Source organism: Macrobrachium nipponense, chromosome 15, assembly GCF_015104395.2.
Source record: "Macrobrachium nipponense isolate FS-2020 chromosome 15, ASM1510439v2, whole genome shotgun sequence".
Lineage (NCBI taxonomy): Eukaryota > Metazoa > Arthropoda > Malacostraca > Decapoda > Palaemonidae > Macrobrachium > Macrobrachium nipponense.
In genome coordinates this window covers 28,938,940-28,960,249 of record NC_087208.1, presented here as the reverse complement: position 1 = coordinate 28,960,249, position 21,310 = coordinate 28,938,940, and the positions used below count along the sequence as shown (strand labels likewise).

At 45.9% G+C, this 21,310-nt stretch overlaps 1 protein-coding gene and 1 long non-coding RNA gene across 4 annotated transcripts in view; one reads left to right on the top strand and one right to left on the bottom strand.

Moving 5' to 3' along the window:
- LOC135227060 (structural maintenance of chromosomes protein 6-like) overlaps positions 1–5,818 on the bottom strand; it is a 287,005-nt gene extending 281,187 nt beyond the window's left edge. The window contains exons 1-3 of one of the 3 annotated variants that reach the window (XM_064266876.1): positions 5,671–5,818; positions 2,150–2,238; positions 1,195–1,290 (exon numbers count right to left, since the gene is read on the bottom strand). In XM_064266876.1, the coding sequence (XP_064122946.1) occupies positions 1,195–1,290; positions 2,150–2,230 (177 nt within the window). In that variant the 5' untranslated portion in view covers positions 2,231–2,238; positions 5,671–5,818. Of the gene's footprint in view, positions 1–1,194; positions 1,291–2,149; positions 2,239–5,417; positions 5,579–5,670 lie in introns of those variants that run through there. The other 2 variants (XM_064266875.1, XM_064266877.1) reach the window with 2 other exon arrangements.
- Positions 5,819–9,556: 3,738 nt separating this feature from the next.
- The window catches only part of LOC135227059 (uncharacterized), a 122,037-nt gene continuing 110,283 nt past the window's right edge, over positions 9,557–21,310 (top strand). Inside the window, exon 1 of the long non-coding RNA XR_010317337.1 lies at positions 9,557–9,760. This is a non-coding gene — a long non-coding RNA (uncharacterized LOC135227059). The remainder of the gene's footprint in view (positions 9,761–21,310) is intronic.

The following is a 21,310-nucleotide window of genomic DNA, read 5'->3' as shown; positions in this document are numbered from 1 at the left end:
TTCGTATAATTTAAGATTATCTTATAAGAGGCGCATAAAGGATTTGTAAATAGTCTTTTTCAACTCATGGAAGGCAAAGATAATTTTTAGAATTTGTTTTTCTTACACCATGTGCATTTGCATACCTTCCTCTTTCCATTGATGTGTTTTTCTTAAATTGGCCGACCTCAAAGTTTCCCCGACCTGGGGTGCTCCAAATGTTTTTTTTAAAACCTGGCTCTTAGAAGTTGAAGGAGAGATGCATAAAGTGTTGAAAGCCTATGTATCCTCATATAATACTAATCACTGTATTGTATATAATTAGAAGTGAGGAAACAGAAAATTGAGATGGAAGAAAAATCAGTAAAACACTCTTGTTAATATCAGGAAATGAATTATCCAATATTCTTTTAACTAGTGAAGGGGTCCCCAAACTTTTTTCATGAAAGGGCCACATTATCTCATTCCAAATACAGATGAGGGCTGCATATTAGAATTATCCTTACTATCGGAGAAAGTTCACATTTATTCGTATATAATTTGGCTTTAGAGTTTTGTTGAGGCTTAGACTCATATGCCCGCTATTGCTAAATAGGTATTATTTCTATAAACAAAAAATTCTTAATAGAAGCTTATGTTTTATTGTACAGTTTGTACAAAGAATAATGAGTTATTGAAAATTATGTTTATCTCATCTTTCATGGGAAACTTGATGCTGCATCTTATATGCATGATTAGCAATATCTATTTCAACATTTGTAACACAAAGCCTGAAAATTTGGTAAAGACGCTCATCAAGCCTAGATTTACGTCTCGAGTTTACTACGTAGTTTCATTTTTGAAAAGATCATTATTCTTATATTGCTCTGAGGGCTGCACTGAGCATCATTAGGGGCCGCAGGTGGGGGATCCCTGATCTAGTGAATATAACTCTCAGCTAATAAGCAACATACAGGCAGTCCCCAGTTATCGGCAACCCAGTTTTATGGGGCTTACCTAGTGATGAAAATCGACAATTTTCGGCGTTGATATGAGCCAAAAATTGCAGATTTTTAGTCATCATAAAGCAGTCAGAATAAAACCCTCGGCCGGTAACTGGGGAATGCCTACAAGGTATTTACATGCACATAAAGAAAGAAGCAAGTGCAATTAATGTATCAACACATGAAAAAAATAAGTTTTTCAACTCATGGACACATAAAATTTTATACTCACTTGCACTAAGTTTATCTTGTCGTTAAAATTTAAGGCCAAATGTTCATGGCACATAAAATTTTTTACTGTGATATTCTGTATTACACCACAGCCTACCTGTAAATGATAAAATAAAATTAAAAGTTTTCATCAACACAAACCTATACTGCTTTAACATACCTAACTTATTTGTAAGATCCAGCAGATCAGGTGACTCGTGCATACAGTCCCTGGGGTCTTGTAATTAACTGAACCATACTTTTTTATAGTCTGAAACAGCTGCAAAACAACCACAGAGTTGGGAGAAGTGATGAGACTATTGAAAAAAATTTATTTAAAAAATCTTTTGGATTCATTACAAATCCATAAGAGCAACTTAAGAGGTGATCTGAACTGCTGATGCTCTCATAAGACACACACAAAAGGGGGGGGTGGGTCCCTGGACAAGGATCTGATGAGAAACCCAAGGCCCCACAGAACACTTCAACATAAAAAGGAACAAATGGGAGCTAAAACAACAGAAGCTGCCCTCTTACAGTTATGCAATCAATTGGGTGGGGTTCTTCTTTTGGAGTACTACATATAAAAGATACGGCTAACTACAGGATAGGCAATTGTGAACTCATGTCAATATGTTAAACTTTTTAAAATATTTTTTTACATGGTAATATAAACAAATGTCTCTGTAGCAGGAGGGAATGAGTTAGAAAATGTGCAGGAGATTACATAATAATGTTCATCAATAGCAGAAAACTACAGTAGATATAGACCCACACAAGAAAGGTAAACATGAAACTGCCTATACTACAGTACCTTACCACACAAATGGCTTAGATGTGTCTGTAAAACAGGTGGGTATATATTTACAAAGCATCATATAAAGATAATTTTCTTAAATTCCTGCTCAAGTCTTACTACTTTTCATTATCACTAAGAAAAAAAATAAATAAGGAAAAAAAAAAAGAACCATAAATACCTCATTGGCTATGTCACAATTTTCGTATAAAGAGGTGTTATCTTCCGTGGTCCTCTGTCTCTTTCTCCTTGGTTCTGACATCCTGCATTCTAAGGAGAGAAAAACAATCAACACATCATGTAAAAATTATCACTACACACACATGAATCTAGGAAAACAACAGATTATTCACTTGCAGAAATTTTGGTAGCTCAAATGTAAAAAATTACTGTAGGTTGATATAACCTACTTAGTCATAAGGTTTGTTTATTACTATTATAGCTAAATAGGTTATATACTTTCAATAATGCCGATGCAGAGGGGGCAACTATGAATATGGCGTTATTTTGGAACTAAAGTAAAAGTTCTTGTTTCCAACATTTGCATATAATATTGCACCAAAATTTGCTTAAGAATAAATTATGAAATGGATAGAAACCAAATGTTCTATCAGGAAATAAACAATGAAATATTATTACCATTAAAGAATAGTTATTATTATTCTACCATTATGTCTTTAGGAACCTAATATAAAGGTTGTCATTACCTGGGGCTTTACCGAACTAAAGTAACCCAACTAACCTAGTACAACATGTTACCTGGTCAGGGGAGGCACATGCCCCCCTAAAAGGAAGAGTAACATAAAGGTTAGCATACTAACTTCACCAAACTAAACTGGTTGGGGGAAGGGGAGGGGGGCTTCACTCCCCCTAGACCCCCCCTTAAAGGAAGAGTAACATAAAGGTTAGCATACTGACCCTTATCCAACCTAACCTGACCTAGAACAACATGTTACCTGGCCAGGGGGGTGTACCCCCTTAAAGAAAACCTAATATAAAGGTTACCAAACTAACCTAACCCACCTTACCTAACCTAGGATGAAGCGTTACCTAGCCAGAAACCCCTTTAAAAGAAAGTTAATATCAAGTTTATCATAAGAAAAGTAAAGACCATAAGGAACATATGGTAATTTACCAAAACTGAAATATTTGTAAATGCATAAAATGAAATATAATATGAATGTAAGTGTTATATGAAACTAATACTAATAAGGTAAAATATAAACAAAAAAATTGTAATGGGTGAGCAATGTGTTGTATAATGATGCAACGAAAACAGACAGATGGGAATAATAGAAAGAGAAGAGAGTGACTTATGTACAAACCATGCATAAATCCTGTATGAAATGCCCCCAAGAAACCCTCCAATTTGACGTCACTGACAGAAAGGTATCGAAACGTCCTAAAACAGCTTTCTAGACCCACTCCTTAAGCATTTTTTAGGGGCCTACCCTCCATTGTAATTTGATATTGTAAGATACATGGGGCAAAATTATGAAGTGAAAACATGTCAATGCACATTAGCAAATACTATGAGAAATGGAATAGAAATAAAAGACTGAAATATGACACGATTGTAAAACAAATGAGGAAAAGGAATAGTTAAACGTAACTTGGTGCATGAATCCCCCCCCCCAAACTCTTCACTCAGTCCTATCACAATGTATGGTTACTACCTATAATATTGCAACATGAGTGGCTAAGCAGGCTGTATGTCCCCCCAAAATCCACCAACCATTTCCCTCACTTAAGAGTCTGTGTCTGAACCAAAAGCTACCCTATAGGGGGAACAACCGACCAGACTAGCGGATCCAGTTCCCACCACGTGTGAAGCCACCCTCCGAAAAAGTACTTTAACACGTCCTGACACCAGAGCTGGGCACCAATCACAAGTTGTTAATGGTGAGAGCAAGAGCTCGAGACCTCTACTACTACCTATCCTTTCGAAGTAAGTACTTTCTCCAAAGTTAGAAATTAAGGTCATATTTTAGGAATAAAAAGAGGTTAATTACAATCAAATAAGCACTGTGGAGTTTCAGTTGTGATGAAAGTAAGGATAAAACCACCAATTACAAGGTAAAAATGAATTTAAGTTCAAACTGTGACCCCGGGAATAAGAAGTTTCATACTTTCACTAATACATATAGGCAACGAAATATTGTTTAATTGTGCTGATTACAACTACAATCTTGAGTAAGATCAATAAATGTTACATATATATGCTAACATTGTTCAAATGAGTGCTGGGAAGGCTGGGAAAGATGGTGGCTCTGCTGCGCTTACGAACGGCACCTCACACGGGTGCCGCCATATTGGATTTCAAAACTGCCTTGAAAACATATTTTACGAAAAGCTCACATTCTTATTTTAGTTCGTATGGTGCTTTCAAATATCACATTTATGTTGATGAAACTTCAATCTTTTGAATGGTATGCTTAAAGATGTACTAGGGTAAAAAACCGCATGGTACAGGGGTGGACCATGTACGATCAATGTGTACAACCCCAAGAAAAGTACATTATAACGCGTCCTGACACCGGAGTAGAGGTCTTTAGCTCCGTTTCTCACCAACAACAAGTCGCGTCTGATGTCCTTCTTTGATGTCAGGACGTGTTATAATGTACTTTTTTGGGGGTTGTACACATTGATCGTACATGGTCCACCCCTGTACCATGCAGTTTTTTACCCTAATTGTATTCTTGTTTTACCAATTAAATATATAGCGAGTAAGGCTGATCCATGTGATAACGATGGATCCAATGCGGTGTTTCCCCCATAGAAAACTGCAATTTCCAAAGAAATACCCACCAAATCACTAGGCTATTACTCAGATTAACCTTACTGATGATCCATGCTCAAAAATAGCCTAGCCTAGGGTAAAATACCAAATTGCCAGCCTCTACTGTCGCACAACTACTAGGACCTTCCTGGAAAAGTACCTTATCACATCCTGAAACCCAGGATAGACATTAGGCTAGTCAAGTGACTGCGTACGTCGAAACACCTCAAGACCTCCCAAGTCACAAATTAAGGCCATACTATAGGTACAACTAATTTCCAATTTTCGGGAAGGTGGTCATGCTATGGTAGAGGCCAGCCATTCAGTAGTAGTACTATTTGACCCTATTACCTAGCTACTTAGTAGCTAGATTAATCCTCCTGATGATTCATGCTCGAAAATTGCCTAGCCTACCTACTAGGTAATTAAACTTCCCTTGTTTTTCCATCATAAAACCTACTAGCCTACTACTAGGTAGGCCTAGGTGTCAAGTATAGCCTACTTTATAAACCTAGCACCTAGCCTAGTCAGCAGGCTAGTAAGACAGGCAGCCTTCCTTAGGTCAGGCTGTCTAGGGGATTGCATCATGCCACTCAAGATAAGCATCATTATTTTACCTAGCTATACTAGGCTAGCTACTTATGCAGTAGCAACAACGATAAATCCTCACCCTCGTTAAGTTGTTACCATTCAAAGTCAAAGTTTGGGATCGCCGATCACCATGGGAACAAAACGTTTAAAATAGTAAGTGTTCGTGTTCGTAAACTGCCATAAAATCAAACAAGTCCCACGACTATTTTCTTAATGAAAACATGACCTCGAGTAACCAATCGGAACGTTTCGCGCCAAAAACTTAAAAGGCGTCAGATATTATTCGAGAAAGCAAGATAATCTACTTACAGTTTAAACAAAGAGAAACATACCCAAGACCGTCGAGCTATTGGAAGAGTTGTTGACTATGCAACTGCAATGTAATCAAAAGAAGTTCTAATTATTAACTGTTATCAATAATTTATAGGCGTTAGCCTCTTATCAACCAGCTGTAGTAGTAGTAGTTGGCGGAGTATTCTTTGAAACGACTCCCTTGCTTGTTTTACTCCTTCTTTATAGTGTTTATTTAAGTTTTTTTTCTCACAGTAATGCCATAATTATTTTATGAATTCTTTCCTATATTCAGCTTAACCCCCCCCCCAGCAGATCTGCAAATAAAGGTATATTAGCTATCAATTCCTCTTTATTTTCCTGATATGGTTTCTGCACAAAACTATATCTATTTCTAATCTCATTGTATGCTGGGCAGATAGAGTAAGAAATGTTCTAAATTTTAATTTTGTATCTTCTCCTTTTGCTCTATTTCTGTCATTTAATCCCAGTGTGCCTAGTCTAGCCCTACTTGCCAGCATTGTTTTTTTCAGTGTTGTCATAACAGATTTCTTCTCTTATGTTGTATTTATATGTTATGTAGATTCTTAATGTTGTCTTGTCATTTATTTCTTTCTGTGCCAGTTATTTATTTATTTCAGCTGTTTACCTTTAAGTAATTTAATTTTACTTAAGCTTTTATTTAATTCTTTCACACATTCTTTTACTTTCATTATCCAGGGGGTTTTCTTGTTTTCATACTGAACCAGGGTTATCTCGTATAGGAGCCTATTTCCACCACTCTCAAGTTTGTTTCAGATAGAAGAGGCTCCTATTTCAGATCTTAAAGTATATTAACTGGAGAATAGTATGCGAGGGAAGCAAGAGTGGAAAATATGTGATAGATATGAGAAAGCTGAAAGATTGCAAAGACAGACAACCCTTGGTAAAAACAGCAAGGGAAAATGGTCCAATAAAACAGAAATACACCAAATGGCAAGCAGAACTGGACAAGATATTGAGAAAGTGTAAGAAAAAACCAGAGTGAAAAAGAACAAATCAAGAGTATTAATGAGGGCTAGAAGGAGAATAAAAAAGGAAGTGAAAAGTTCAGTAGTACAGACAAGAAGAGGATATGGCAGGTGCAAGAGAAATTAATAAGTGAATACATTAATAGAGAAAAAAATGAAGGAAGATGGCATTAGAATAAAGGAGACAGCAGCTGAAAAAACTTGACGGCACAAAACCAAACAATGTGTTGGCATTAAGAAGCAAGGAAGGTAAAGTAATAGAAAATGTTGAAGAAATTAAAAGAGAATATGAACAATATTATAAAGATCTATTCATATTAGATAAACCTAAAGATGAAATCAGTAGGCTAGCAGATGAAATTAACCTCCAGTACCAGAAATGGATGTCCCTAAGTGGGACAGGAAAAACGGAAAAAATCCAAAAGTCAAGTATTCAAGAAGTGGAAAAAGCAGTAAAGAACCTGAAGAATAAATACATCCCAAACAGTCAAGGGATAAATAATATGAATATAAAAAGTATGGGTACAGAAATGACTGAAAGTCTGGCATTCTTAATTGGAGACATTGAAGAGGAGTTAAACACTCCGGATAAATGGGAGAAAATGAAAATATTATTACTGCACAAAAAAAGAAAGCAAACTAGAATTGGAAAACAAGAGAGGGATATTCATTACAAGTAACATAAGCAAGGTATTTGAAAAAGTGAGGATGGAAATAACGAAGGATGGGTTAAACCGATTCTAGTGTGGTGGCATAGAGGGAAGATCCACAGTTGATCACCTGCTAACCTTAAAAGCAGTGATTGACTACAACTCAGTGTTGGAAGCCCCAACGTGCATATGGTTTGGGGGTGCGTATAAATGCTTTGACAAACTGGATCTGAAGGACTGCATCAAAGAGAGGGGGAAAATGATTGGATGGAAAGATGCATGGTTGATAAGAAAAATGAATGAAAACGGCAAAGCAGTCATAAGATGCCTGCAGCGGGAGAAACTGGTACAATTGACATAACACAAAATGTGAGGCAAGGTACTACAGTTTACGGCCCAAAGGTATGCAGCATAGTGACTGACAGAGTAAATGATTTAAGCAAGAAGAAACGTAGCAATAGAGTCCCTAATACTTGTTGGTGACATAATGTTCCACACAAGCAGGAAAGAAGGAATAGAAATGGCAACTGGCAACTGCCGTAGCCTAGAGCAACTTATGAAATTTACATTTAATACGAAGGGAAGTAAGTCAGCAGTGCTAGTAATAGATAAAAAAAAGCAAAGAAAACGGATGTACAAATAAGAACAAAACTTAAAAATGGCCCAATTAGTAGCGTGAAAGAATATAAGTACTTATAGGAGAATGGTACATACTAAATGTCTCAAAGGAAGCAAGTATTAAAACGAGAAATCAAAAGGTTGAGTACTTACTAAGAGAAATCAGAAGATATGGGGACGTTAACAGAGTAGGAAACATGGCACTAGAAGTAAGGAAAAAGATCTATGAAACAGTAGCTGTACCAACCTTATTTGCCAACATAGAGACTTGGAGTAACGTAACGGAAAATGAGTTAAATGCGCTAGAGAAAATGCAATACAGGATCCTCCGAGGAATGTATGACCTAAGGGCACGCCGTATTGGGGAATTATAGCTGAGTCCGGCATATGGCCAGTAGCCTACAGAATTGATTATAAGAAAATAATGCTTTTCCACAACATAATAAATTCGGAGGAGAAAAGATTAGTAAAAGAATAGTTGAAGATCAGTTAAGAGCCACATATGGGCAAGGTTGGACAAAAGCGTGGTGAACATATGCACCAAAAATTATATACAAATTAAGGGACCAAGAGAATATCCCAATCAGCACTGAAAAAGGAAATAAAGTTAAAAATTAATCAAGATATCCAAGAGACTCTGAGAGAAAAGAGAAATGAGATTCATAGACGACTTCGAGGAAAACAAGTACATAAGGGAACTGGATGCAAAGGATTTCATGTATCATAATGAAAGCCAGACTGAATATGTTGAACTTAAAGGCTAACTTCCGGGGCAAATTTAAGGACGAGGTCTGTGAAATATGTAGAGTGAAGGAGGACACCACCGAACATTTATTCACGTGTAAATTGCTGCAAAAATCAGATAAGGTTATTAATTTGGGGACACTGATATCCCCTAAAAGAAAACTGGGAAAATATATAGGGATAGCCCTCAAAATCAAGAATGTTCTTAACCTGGAAAGTGATGGATGTCAAAGGTAAGTAACACGGCTCTGCCTCACTTATAAAGAAGAGGAAATGAAAGGGAGTTGGGGTAGGAGTAAATAAAGTTTTTGCATCGCCGTGTAGTCTGCCCGCAACTGTGTTTGTGGAGTGAGCGTTTAGGAACCAGGAACTTGCTGTGTGACTTAGTGCTTTCAGAATTGTTCTGTGTACTTGATTGTCTACTTTTCGTAATTCATTTAAGATTTTCTTGTATAATTTCATGATTTCCATGGCATAGGTACAAAGTAGAAAAAGCTTATCGTCACAAGTACCATACTGCATATAGTACTTGAAATACTAAAACCCAATTTAAAAAATTCTTCGAGGGAAAAAATGTCTTTTTTATTTATAATGATGTAGATATGACTCTGTATAGCCCCATTACATTACTTTTGCACAGTTTATTCAAGGTTAGAAATTATTTTAGGATATAGTTAGCAAAATTGTTGTGGATGTGTACGTTTGCTATATCCCGGTTAAGCTGAAAAATACGACGTGTCCGAATCTTATAGAGATACATATCATGGCAAATTTCAAGGTTATGAAATAAAACTGTGTAATACTATACATCATTTATTTTTATTATTAAAGCATATATTCATCTTAATTTTCGTTTGTTTAAAAAATCCAGTTAGATAATCTAACTACGACTTCTGTAGTTCTTTAGTAAAAGACGAAGGATTCGAACGTAGGTCGAGAAAGACACCGTCTGCTGAGTTAACAGACGTTCGGTCTATTTATTTCTGAATTGGGTGTAGGTTGACAAGAAAATGTGGTTTGAGATTCTCCCCAGTGTGGCCATTATTACAGGATTGCTGGGTGTACCAGCCCTAGCCATGGCTGGTTTACATAAACTCGCCTATGGGAATGTAAGTTCTGGTCAAGTCCTGGTGTACGATGTTCCTCAGTTACCGTAGACGAAATTCTTATTTGTAAATGGGGTGACCCATTGGCTACCTATGTTGTAGTAAATAGGTATACCTAAGTTCTTGGGGAATCGATCGGTGGTTATATTATGCATTGTTCGTTTTTATATACTTTTATTGTCGCCATTAACCTTCCTAGCCGTCAACTTTTGAAGCTCTCTCTGACCCCTTTCGGTTCACTTTGTGTCCCTACTTAGTACTAGGCTAGGTACTACCTAGGTACCTATTTAGGCCTAGGCCTGTTTTTCAGTCTCGATTAGGCTAGTTATATACTACAGGTTTCTCCAATAACTTATTTCTCCCGCTCATAAGATTTTTAATTTATTTCATATCTTGATGTGTAGCTATACTCTAGGGTTCAAGATTTTTTTTTCTTTATTCATTTTAGTTTTGTTAATTTGCAAAATTGCTTCAGTTGATTTTTGTTTTTCATTGATAGAATATACCTACCTAGCTAGCCTATAGAAGTAAACACCTATATTTTTTTTTCTTTATTTCTGGCTTGATCTAGGTAGCTAGTCTATTAGGTACCTGTTAATGGTGGACCTTGACTAAGTAGCACTACACACTTTATATCTAGTAAATTAGGCTGCTACCTAAACCCATGGTCTCACACTTTGGGTGTATGGGGGTCTTTTGTACAATGCCCGGCTTTTGCCCTTATGTGTGGGATTTAAAGCCCGGACATTAATGTACAACTTTACTGGGTGCATAGCCTATTTCTTGAGTATTTTATGTTGTCTTGCTTTATTCCTTTTGTCTTGAGACTAATGCTTAGTAACCATTTTGAAGGCATTTATCAGATCATTTAACCATAGGCTAGTAATATTATTTTTACACAGTGATAATGTATTTATCTTTTTGGATAATTGTTGTTAAGATCTTTTAATTTTTTCATATTTCTTCAGCTGAAATATTTATTCGCTTACCTAAATCTCAAGTTTTAGCCCTTAAACTTTTTTGTTATATTCCATGAACTTCTGTCCATGGTTTGCCTTCTTTGTACATTCTATCAAAATTTTACATATCACTGTCCTACAGTACTGGTTTTTTTCCATTTGAGTAGCGTTTGCTGTAGGATGAGTAAATTTGTGAACTAGCCAGTGCTGGTTTTTAAATTGTTCCGACACGGCATACAAACCTTCGGTCCTTTTACAATAGGAAGGTACTAGCGGCAGCTGGATAGGTCGTAAGCTTTCGAACAAGGGGTTCGGTAGTTAACTGCTTGTCCGACAGGCGCGCGCGCGCGACTGGGAGGTAAACCACTTTTGCTTTCGGCCTCACAGCGAGTGGACGTGTGTGTTCGACGCTCTCTGCCCGCTTCTCGTCGTTTGCTTTCTTTGAGTATTTGGTTGTGTTTGTGTATGAATCATAATTGTAAGTACAATCATTTCCTCTTTTTTCATCCATTGTGAATTGTATTGTTGATCAATCATGGAGTCTCCACGCCTCGCTACCCCCCGGAGATTGTGCCCGGGTACCGAAGGGCGTAAATGCGGAAAGTTCCGCTCCTTCCCTGAAATTGATCCACATGTCTTGTGCGCTCGTGTCGGGGGCGCGAGTGCACCCGAGCCGAGCCCTCGTTGTACGTGGGTTGTAATTGTCTGAGCGACAGTGGGGCTTGTACGAAGGTAGGAAGAAGCGAAGGCCTGCAAAGGAGTCGTCGGAAAGCTCTCCCGCGACTCCTTTGGTTACGGACACTTCGTCTTCTTTCCTGCCGCCCGCTCAGCTCCCACATTTGGCGCCTTCCCCTTCGGGGGGGGGTTTCTAGGTCCTTCTCCTCACCCGACCTGTCGAGTGTGGAGGAGGGCGCGAGATACCCCGATGTCGAGTTGTACTCTGGGTCCTCTATCCGTTCGTCTTCGCGCGAGCGGGTAGAGGATCCTGCTAATCACCCGACCTTTGCGTTCCTCAGGTGCGGTTGCCGCGAAGGACGACCTCGGACAGGTGTGGGCATCGTTGGGTCTGCAGGGCGTGCCGAGTTGTCCAGGGGCTGCTCTACCATCTCGCTGGCTCTGTGGCGGTCACGCATGCTACGGTAACGACCACCACCACGACCCTTTCAACACCTGGCTATGCTTCACCTCCTCACCTGGTGTACACCCCGCACGCGGTCTCTGTCACACCAACTACATCGGTGCAGGGGCCAGTCGCCGTACCACGGGGGAGTGTGATGCCCGCCGCCTGGGTTTGCCGTGCTGCCGCGACCGGACTTCTTGTGCCCGAAGAGCTTGCCCCTGGACCTCCCACCTGTACCTAGGATGTCTGTGCTGGTCCGTCCACCTGGCCGCCTTGTAACCAGCCTTTGCCACTTGGTGAGCCTGCCGTACCTGCCCGTACCTGCCCAGCCGCTGTTCACGGACGTGACGTTGCCGACCACTGCTGCCGTTCCTGTACCTGCTCCTGCCGTCTCCACTGCTGTTCCTGTGATGCCTGCACCTGCTGACGTTGTTCCTGTTCGTGGCGCCACTGCTCCCGATGCCGATCTGTTCAGACAGGTGCGTCCGGGCCTGTTGCTGCGGCAACAGCAGCCCCGGCTCCGCCCTGGATGACAGATCTGACATCGGTCCTGAGGAGGTTGACGAAGAAGAAGAAGAAGAGGAGGAAGGTGTCGTCGTCGTCTTCATCGTCTTCTTCGTCGTCGTCGTCGTCTGCCGCCTCTTTCCCCTTCTTCTTCTAAGCTCCCCCGCCTAAGAAGAAGAAGGTCGCCTCCCCCCCCCCCTAAGAAGTCTCCTTCTGGGAGCTTCTAAGGGCCCGTCTCGCTCCGGTGAGAACGGGGGGTTCTTCCGCTGGTCACCCTGCTCCTTCGGGGGCAAGGACCCGTCTCTTCTTCTCCGCAAGGAAGAAGACTACGGGGACCAGAGGAGTGCCGGCTAACACCGGCACTTCCTCACCTGCTGTTAGTGGGTTCGACCACGGCAGCAGGGTCCGTCTCGGCCTCCCGCTCGCGAGAGGTACCGAGTGTACGGTCGCCTACCAGCGACCCCCCGTGCAGCTAGGAACCAGACCTCTGAGCCAGCTCAGCGTCAGGTTTCACAGCACGGAGCGGAAGACTGGTGACAGTCGTTCACGCGATTCTCACCAGACACGCTCGCTCTCGCGGCGAGCAGCTGGCTACCCGGGCGGACGTGACGGTCCACGACCGGCCACGGGCTGAGGCTGGGAAGAGGTCCCCCCGTTCGCCGGCGCCAGCCACGGCTGGTGCCAGCGACGTGACGCGCCGTGAGGATACGCACCGGTCTCACCGTGACAGTGGAGCTCGCCGGTCGCCTGACCGTCACTCTCACAGAGAGCGATCGGGTACGGCGACCAGCACCAGCTCCTCTGACACACGAGACCGGGGCCGCTGTTCTCGGTCCAGCCGTTCTCCACAGCGAGACGGCTCGACTAGGCCTGCAGCTCGATCGCCACCGCGGGTTGACGATCGCCTGCAGTCTTCCAAGCCCGCTGGTTCTGCCAGCGAGCGAGGAGGGACGCGTTAGTCTGCTCTCCCATACCTTCAACCTCCTCGGGTTACACCGGAGGGGCGAGGTATTGAGGAGTGATCGTGAGGGGTGCGCCCATCAGGATCCCACCACGACGCCTACGTACCAGGCACGGTTCTCGGACCGGCCAGGTCGTATGCACAAGTGGCTGGAGGAGACCGAGAGGGGTCTGTCGCTGTTCCCCCCCTCGAGGGGGAGGGTCTCGGGAGATGCTCCTGTTCGAGGGACTGGATGGTCCTACTCCGCAGGACGCAGTAACTCCTGAGATCCAGAGGAACTTTGCCGAGGTAATTGCGCTGATTCGTCAGCACAACGACCTCGGGGAAGGATCGCCGCTCCCACCATCCGAGCCCACGTCCCGGCTCGAGTCGTTCTGGGGCCCGAAGAGGGAACCCAGACCGACGGTGGGTTTGCCGTGTTCCGAGCTTGCTGGACCAGGTAGAATCTCTTGTCTCCGGACAAGACGGTTCTCTCAAGTCTGGCAGGTCGAGCAAGCTGCTTCCTCCGCTGCTGCGACAGCGGCGTTTTTACGTGCCATCTGAGGACCCGATGCCGCCCAAACAGGTGAACCCGGAGTTAGCCAGGCTGACTCCGGGTGTGTCTCTGCAGCAGCTCCTGTCCGAGAACCTATGGTTCTCGCAGCAAGAGGCACTCGGCCTGGAATCGACTGCCATGGCAGCTTTCCAGGCCGTCTCCTGGTTAGATTTGTGGTCCCTCACAGTATCTAAGGTCGCAGCCAACTCCGGGGGAATTTCTCCCGAAGATGACTCGGCCTTTAGGAGACTTTGCCAGTCTGGGGGAAGAGCCATCTCCTTCCTTGCCCCACGCCGACGGTGAACGCTGTTGGGCCAACCTGGTTTCTCCGACCGCAGGGACGCTGTCCCTTTAAACCTCGGGTTTCCCAGGGCGGCTGGGCGTGAAGCGGGCAAATTGGGACTACGCAACGGACCTTTACGGAGTTCCACGTCTCTCTTCCAGGAGAGATGGTGGACGCTGCGGTGGACAGACGGCGCACTGACGACAGTGACCGTCTGGTTCACCAGGCAGTCTCGAAGGCTTCTGGTCAGCCTCGGACTGCGGCCAAGCCAAAGTAGCTTGGCTAGCGCTTCCTCGGTGGCTAAGACGGTAGTCGCGTCGAAGCCCCGGTGGGGAAAGACTCTGTCTTCTTCGACTTCTACAAAGGGGAGCCGTAACCAGCCCTCCTTCTCCCGAGGAGGCTCTGGGAAGAAGTCGAAGAAAGGGGGGAAACGCTAGGGACGGCGTTCCCCCTCACCTGCTGCCGGAAGTGGGGGGGTGCCTGGCCAGCCATTGGGCAACTTGGCAGCGCTACGGCGCCGAGACTGGATTGTAGATGTCCTTCGGGAGGGATATCTATTTTACCTTCGAATCTCGGCCCACCCTCACCTCCAACCCGGTCCAACAGCAGTTGTACGTTCCAGGGTCATCGAAGGACGTAGCATTGAGACAGGAGATCAAGACCATGCTGAGCAAGAGAGCTGTAGAAATCGTCACGGATCAGTCACCCCAGGCTTTTACAGTCGACTCTTCCTGGTGGGGAAAAGTCTACGGGAGGCTGGCGCCCGGTGATAGATCTCTCTCCTCTGAACCGGTTTTGTTCGCCAGACCCGGTTCACGATGGAGACGGCACGTTCTGTGCTCGACTCCATCAGGGAGAACGATTTCATGCTTTCAGTGGACTTGAAGGATGCGTATTTCCAAATACCCATTCATCAGTCCTCCAGAAAGTACCTCCGCTTCATCCTCGACGGGTACGGTTGTACCAGTTCAGGGCACTTTGCTTCGGTCTCTCAACCGCCCCACAGGTGTTCACGCGAGTGTTCACTCTGGTGTCTGCTTGGGCCCATTCGCACGGGATACGTCTGATGAGGTATCTCGACGATTGGTTAGTCCTGGCGAGCTCCCGCTCGCAGTTGCTACAGGACAGGGATCGACTGCTCGAGTTCTGTCGCGATCTGGGGATCGTTGTGAACTTCGAAAAGTCTGATCTCGAGCCCAAGCAGAGGTGAAGTACCTGGGTATGCTGATCGACCACGGTAGCAGGGCGAGTCTTCCCCGCAGACTCGCGGATCAGCAGATTCAGGGAGGCAGCCACCAGTTCCTGGTCTCGGCAGGAACAGGTAGCTCAGCGTGGCAAGTCGTGATCGTACAAACCTGTCCGTCACCTCGAGAAGTTAGTCCCTCACGGGCGTCCTTCACCTGCGGTCTCTCCAGTGGAGACTAAAGGAGAGTTGGTCACAGGCGACGGATCCCCCAAGCTTTCCAGTGTCACTGACACCGGAGGTGAGGCAGGACCTAGCCTGGTGGCTGGACGACAGGAACCTCTTAAGAGGGAGTGCCCCCCCTTCTGCGCACTCCCCCCCCGGACATGCAGCTGTTCTCAGACGCATCGACCGAGGGATGGGGCGCACACCTGGAGGAGTTGCTGACTTCAGGAGTGTGGGACGAGAACGACAAGCACCTTCACATCAATGTACTGGAACTCAAGGCAGCGTTCCTCGCTCTCCAAGAGTTCCAGGACCGCTTGATGGGACACTCAGTGGTGTTGATGTGCGACACACCACGGTAGTGGCCTACGTCAACAAACGGGGGGCCTAGTGTCTCTCCCGTTGTACCAGTTACTCGGAGGTGCACGAGTGGGCCCAGGCACACTCAATAGAGCTGTCGGCACGCTACATTCCAGGGAAGAGGAATGTAGTAGCAGACACGCTCAGCCGTCGGGATCAGGTGATAGGGACCGAGTGGTCTCTACACCAGGACGTGGCGGAAAGGCTCTTCGACCTGTGGGGGCGACCAGTCGTGGATCTGTTCGCCACCCGGCACAACAGAAAGCTTCAGGTTTTCTTCTCAGCCGTGCCGGACCCATGGGCAGCTGCAGAGGACGCTCTTCAACACCCGTGGGACAACCTCTTCGTCTATGCCTTTCCCCCGTTCAGGCCTGATTCGCAAGGTGATCAGTCGAGCACTGGTCACCCCGAATCTCAGGATGATTCTGGTGGCTCCCAAATGGCCACAGGCCATTTGGTATCCGGACCTGCTGGCTCTTCTCGCAGGAGAACCGAGAGAGATTCCCCTTGGCACAACCTTCTCGCCCAGCCACACGTCGAGCGGTACACCGAGCAGTCCAGTCCCTACGCACTTCACGGCTGGCTGTTATCCACATCTCTTGCGAACGAGAGGCTTTTCTCGTAGCGCAGCAACAGAGATGGCTGGAAACGTCCGTCAGTCCTCTGCAGCTGTGTACCAGGGGAAGTGGGCCGTCTTCTGTGGTTGGTGTCGTAGACGGGGTTCTATCTCCTCTCAGAGCCACTCTTCAGCAGGTAGCGATTTCCTTGTTTTTTCTCGCCGAGAGAAGCTCCTCTCGGTACCCACAGTTAAAGGATATAGAGCCAGCACTGGCGCTCGTCCTAAACTGAGGGGACTGGACATCTAGAACATCGCTTCGCAGATCTACCTTGCGTTTATGAGGAGCTTTTGCGAAAGGTATTGCCACCCAGGGAACTCCAAGGCCCCCCTGCGTTGGGAATGTGACTCTTCGTCCTTAGGAGTTTGACTCGAAACGCCGTTTTCGAGCCACTCCGAGAGTCGTCAGACAGGGATCTGACCCTCAAGACCCTCTTCTTGCTGGCCCTGGCATCGGCGAAGAGAGTAGGGGAACTTCATGGTCTTTCCTATGATGTACGACACTCCAGGGGATGGGGATCTGTGACGCTCGATTTTGTCCCACGAACTTCGTTGCGAAGACTCGAAACCGTCGGTCCCTGACGACAGGTTCGAGTCCTTCACGTTCCTCCCTAATGGACTTCACCGATAATGATGTGGATGAGATGCTGCTTTGTCCTGTGAGGGCGCTACGGCGCTATCTGAAGAAAACTCGACACCTCAGGCCTGAGTGTCGACGCCTCTTCGTTAGCACGGGGTGGGGTACCCAAGAAAGAAGTATCCAAGAACAATCTTCATTCTGGCTGCGTTGAGGTCATCAGGAGGGAGTATGAGGCTGATGGTAGTGACGACATCCGTACGTCCTGTCCGAGAGCTCACGAAGTCCAGAAGTATTGGCCCCTCGTTGGCGTTTCGTAGAACTTATTCTCCGTGGCGCAGGTCCTGAGGCAGGGGTCTGGTCTAACCAGACTACTTAGTCTCTACCTTCGGGATATTGCCCACAGGTCCTTGGATACCTTTTCCTTGGGACCCGTGGTGGCTGCTCAACAAGTTGTGTAGCTAACCCAGCCCTCGCAGGCTGAAACAGCATCGAGTCCTGGTGTGACTGTGTGGATGGATGTGTGAGTGAGTGAGTGACTGGTGGCTCCCTCTTCCCATCTTTTCCTCCTCCTCTACCTGTGGGCAGAGGGCCACGTCGTCACTACGCTGGATGAGGACGAGATGCAGGTGAGCTATATGACAGAGCCCCCATCCTATCCCTTTCACTAGGATAGGAGCAGATATCCAACCACTTCCTCCTACAAGGGGGGGAAGTGGATGCCTACAAGAGTCAAACCCATGACTTTATATTTGCTCCTGTACAGGAACAAGTTCTTACATTGCTGGTACGAAGAGATACGCTTGCCTCTCTCTTAGTACTCGGTCCCAGAGGTCTGACCATTGATCCTGCGGTGCACCACCCCGATCAATCGACAGAGGCTTGGATCCCTCCCTCGCTCTTACGACCAGGAGGCATTCCAAGGTTGGGCGAACACCAGTCTGTTCACAAAAAGACTCAGATTCCTCCCACCAAGAAGTGAGTCTTCCTATTGTAAAAGGACCGAAGGTTTTGTATGCCGTGTCGGAACAAATGACAATTTGTCCAAAATTGCATTTTTCCTAACTATACAAACCTGAGTCCTTTTAACACATAGTCCCACCTCATGCCACCCCTCACTCTGCAGTTTTTGCTTGGGCCAAAAGCAAAGTGATTTGTTTACCTCCCAGTCGCGCGCGCGCGCCTGTCGGACAAGCAGTTAACTACCGAACCCCTTGTTCGAAAGCTTACGACCTATCCAGCTGCCGCTAGTACCTTCCTATTGTAAAAGGACCTCATGTTTGTATATTAGGAAAAATGCAATTTTGGACAAATTGTCATATTTATTCATTTACTATGTTTTTTTTTTCATAGTTTCTATTTTTCTCATTTATCATAGTAATTTTTATCAAAGTAATTTATTCTATTTACTCTCCATCATATTACTAACATTGCAGTTTCATCAGATTTATTTGCAGGAGTTGATATGCAACCTCTTTTAACATGTTACTCCCAAAGAGAATTTTGGATCCCTACTGGCTATGTTTTTTGTGGTTTCATGAATTTGAGTGTTTTAACTTTACCTAGTTATAAAATTCACTTGTTCCGATACGTAATACAAACCATCGGTCCTTTAACAATAGGAAGTAGCTAGCGGCAGCTGGAACGGTCGTAAGCTTCGAACAAGGGGAGAACGGTAGTTAACTGCTTGTCCGACAGTTCCGGCGCCAGCGACTGGGAGGTAAACAAATCACTTTTTGCTTTCGGCCGCGGGTGTGAAGGACGTGTTCGTCATCGCTCTCTGCCCGCTTCATCGTCGTATGCTTTGTTTATATTGTGTTTTTCTACTAATGGTTTGTTGACTTGAAAATGAAACTGTAAGTACACTGTTTTCATTTTCATTACTTAATTATGAACCAACATGGGAGCTATCGCCGTAGATGCGGCGATTTCCTCTCTTGTTCCGATACGTAATACAAACCATCGGTCCTTTAACAATAGGAAGTAGCTACGGCAGCTGGAACGGTCGTAAGCTTCGAACAAGGGGAGAACGTAGTTAACTGCTTGTCCGACAGTCGCGCGCCGCGCGCTGGGAGGTAAACAAATCACTTTTGCTTTCGGCCGCGGGTGTGAAGGACGTGTTCGTCATCGCTCTCTGCCCTTGCTCATCGTCGTATGCTTTATATGTGTTTTCTACTAATGGTTTGTTTGACTTGAAAATGAAAACTGTAACTACACTGTTTTCATTTTCATTACTTAATTATGAACCAACATGGAGCTATCGCCGTAGATGCGGCGATTTCCTCTCTGTTCATGAATTGAACCCTTGAATTATGTCTCGGTGCCGAGGGCGGGCGCTCTCGCGCCGAGTCATGTATTTTGGGCGAAAGTGTGTAATTGAAAAATGTAAGTACTCTTTTCATTATATTTTTGCCCTGTGCGTTCGTTACCGAGATGTGATTGCGCTCAACACGAGCCTTTTATTTTGTATATAGAATGCAATGAAGTGGATTCGCAATTGCAATATTCTTTTCATTTTAATTTATTATTTGCATGAAATTTAATTTGGATCAATTTCGTTCTTACCCGGGAATTGATCCCTTACGATATTTTTTATGTGAAAAAGTGGGAAATCGCAAGTGCAGTATTCGTTTCATTTCATATATATTTTATGATAGCATCATATTATTTGGATCAAGTTTCCGTTCTTTACCCGGGAATTGATCCTTTTCCCCTTTAAGTTCTATGAAGTGAATCGCAAGGGCAGTATTCTGTTTCATTTTCATATTACTTTTCACTGCTGTGCGGGGGTAGGGGAAGCGAAGGTCTGCCAGGAAGTCGTCGGAAAGCTCTCCCGCGACTCCCTTGGTATCCGATTCTTCGTCTTCTTCCTGCCCCCCGCTCAGCTTCTTCGTTGTATTTTGTATTTGGGGTCTTCCTTGCGTTCGGGGTGGGGCATGTCTTCCCCCGTGCGTGAGGGAACCCTCTTACTAATCTATCTATGTTACCGCAGGTGCTACATCCGTGGGAGACGACCTTGGACAGGTATGGACCACCGCGGTGGCAGGGCGTGCCTAGCATCCACGGGCTGCTGCAGCGTCTAGCGAGGTCTGGGGCGGTCTCCACTACTACCACGGCCGCTTATGCTGCTCCCCTCCCCCCCCCCCCCCCCCATCCTGGTCTACACTCCCCATGCTGTGTCGGTGACGCCGTCTGCCGCTACTAGGGCCGCCGCCGTCTGCCGCTACTAGGCCGCCGCCGTCTGCCGCTACTAGGGCCCGCCGCCGTCTGCCGCTACTAGGGCCGCCGCCGTACCGAGGGGAGTTGCCGCGCCGCCTGTCTTCGTGTTGCCTGCCCCAGACTTCCGCTGTTCCACCGCAGCTCGCCCCTGGACCGGCCGACAGTACCCAGATTCCGCTGGCTGCCTGATTCTACGAGGGCGATCGCTGGGCCTGCCGTACCTCCGCTGATGTGATTCCCGCTGTTGGCTTGGCTGTCCCTTCTGGGTCTACCGCTGCCGCTGTTCCTGCGCTCCTGAGCTGGTTGCTGTTCCTGTCGCTCCTGGTTCCTGAGCCTGTCCATGATTGTCCTGCCCACGGTGTCTTCCCCAGTCCCAGGTCCTTCCGGACAGGTGCAGTCGGGCCGTGTTGCTTCGGCAATAGCCCCGCTCCGGCCTGGATGGAGGACCTGACGACTGTCCTGCGTGAGCTGACGAGGAGAGGAGGAAGAGGAAGCTGTCATCTTCGTCTTCATTGTCTGCTGCTGCCTCTTCCCCTTCGACTTCCAAGGCCCATAAGCCGAAGAATGAAGAAGGCTGCCTTCCCCCCTAAGAAGTCTCCTTCGGGAACTTCTAAGGGCCCGTCCCACCCCGGTGGACGGGGGGGGGGGTCCTTCTGCTGGTCCTCCTGCTCCTTCGGGAGCGGGGCCCGTCTCCCCTTCCGTAAGGAAGAGATAGACGGGGACCAGAGGAGTATCGGTTAGCTCTGGTACTTCCTCGCCTGGTGCTAGCGCGATGCCGCTACGTCAGGTTCCGCTCGGTCTCTCGTTCGCGAGAGATCCCGATTGTACGTTCTCCCTCGGAGACCGTGCAGCAAGTTTCGGCGCCAGAGTTCGCTCGGCGCCAAGACGCGGCACGAGCAGAAGGCTGGTGAGAGACGCTCAGGTGACTCTTGCCAGGCCAGCGGCCGCTCTTGCAGCGACCAGCTGGTAACCCGGGTTTTCCCCCCTAAGAAGGCTCCTTCGGGACCTTCT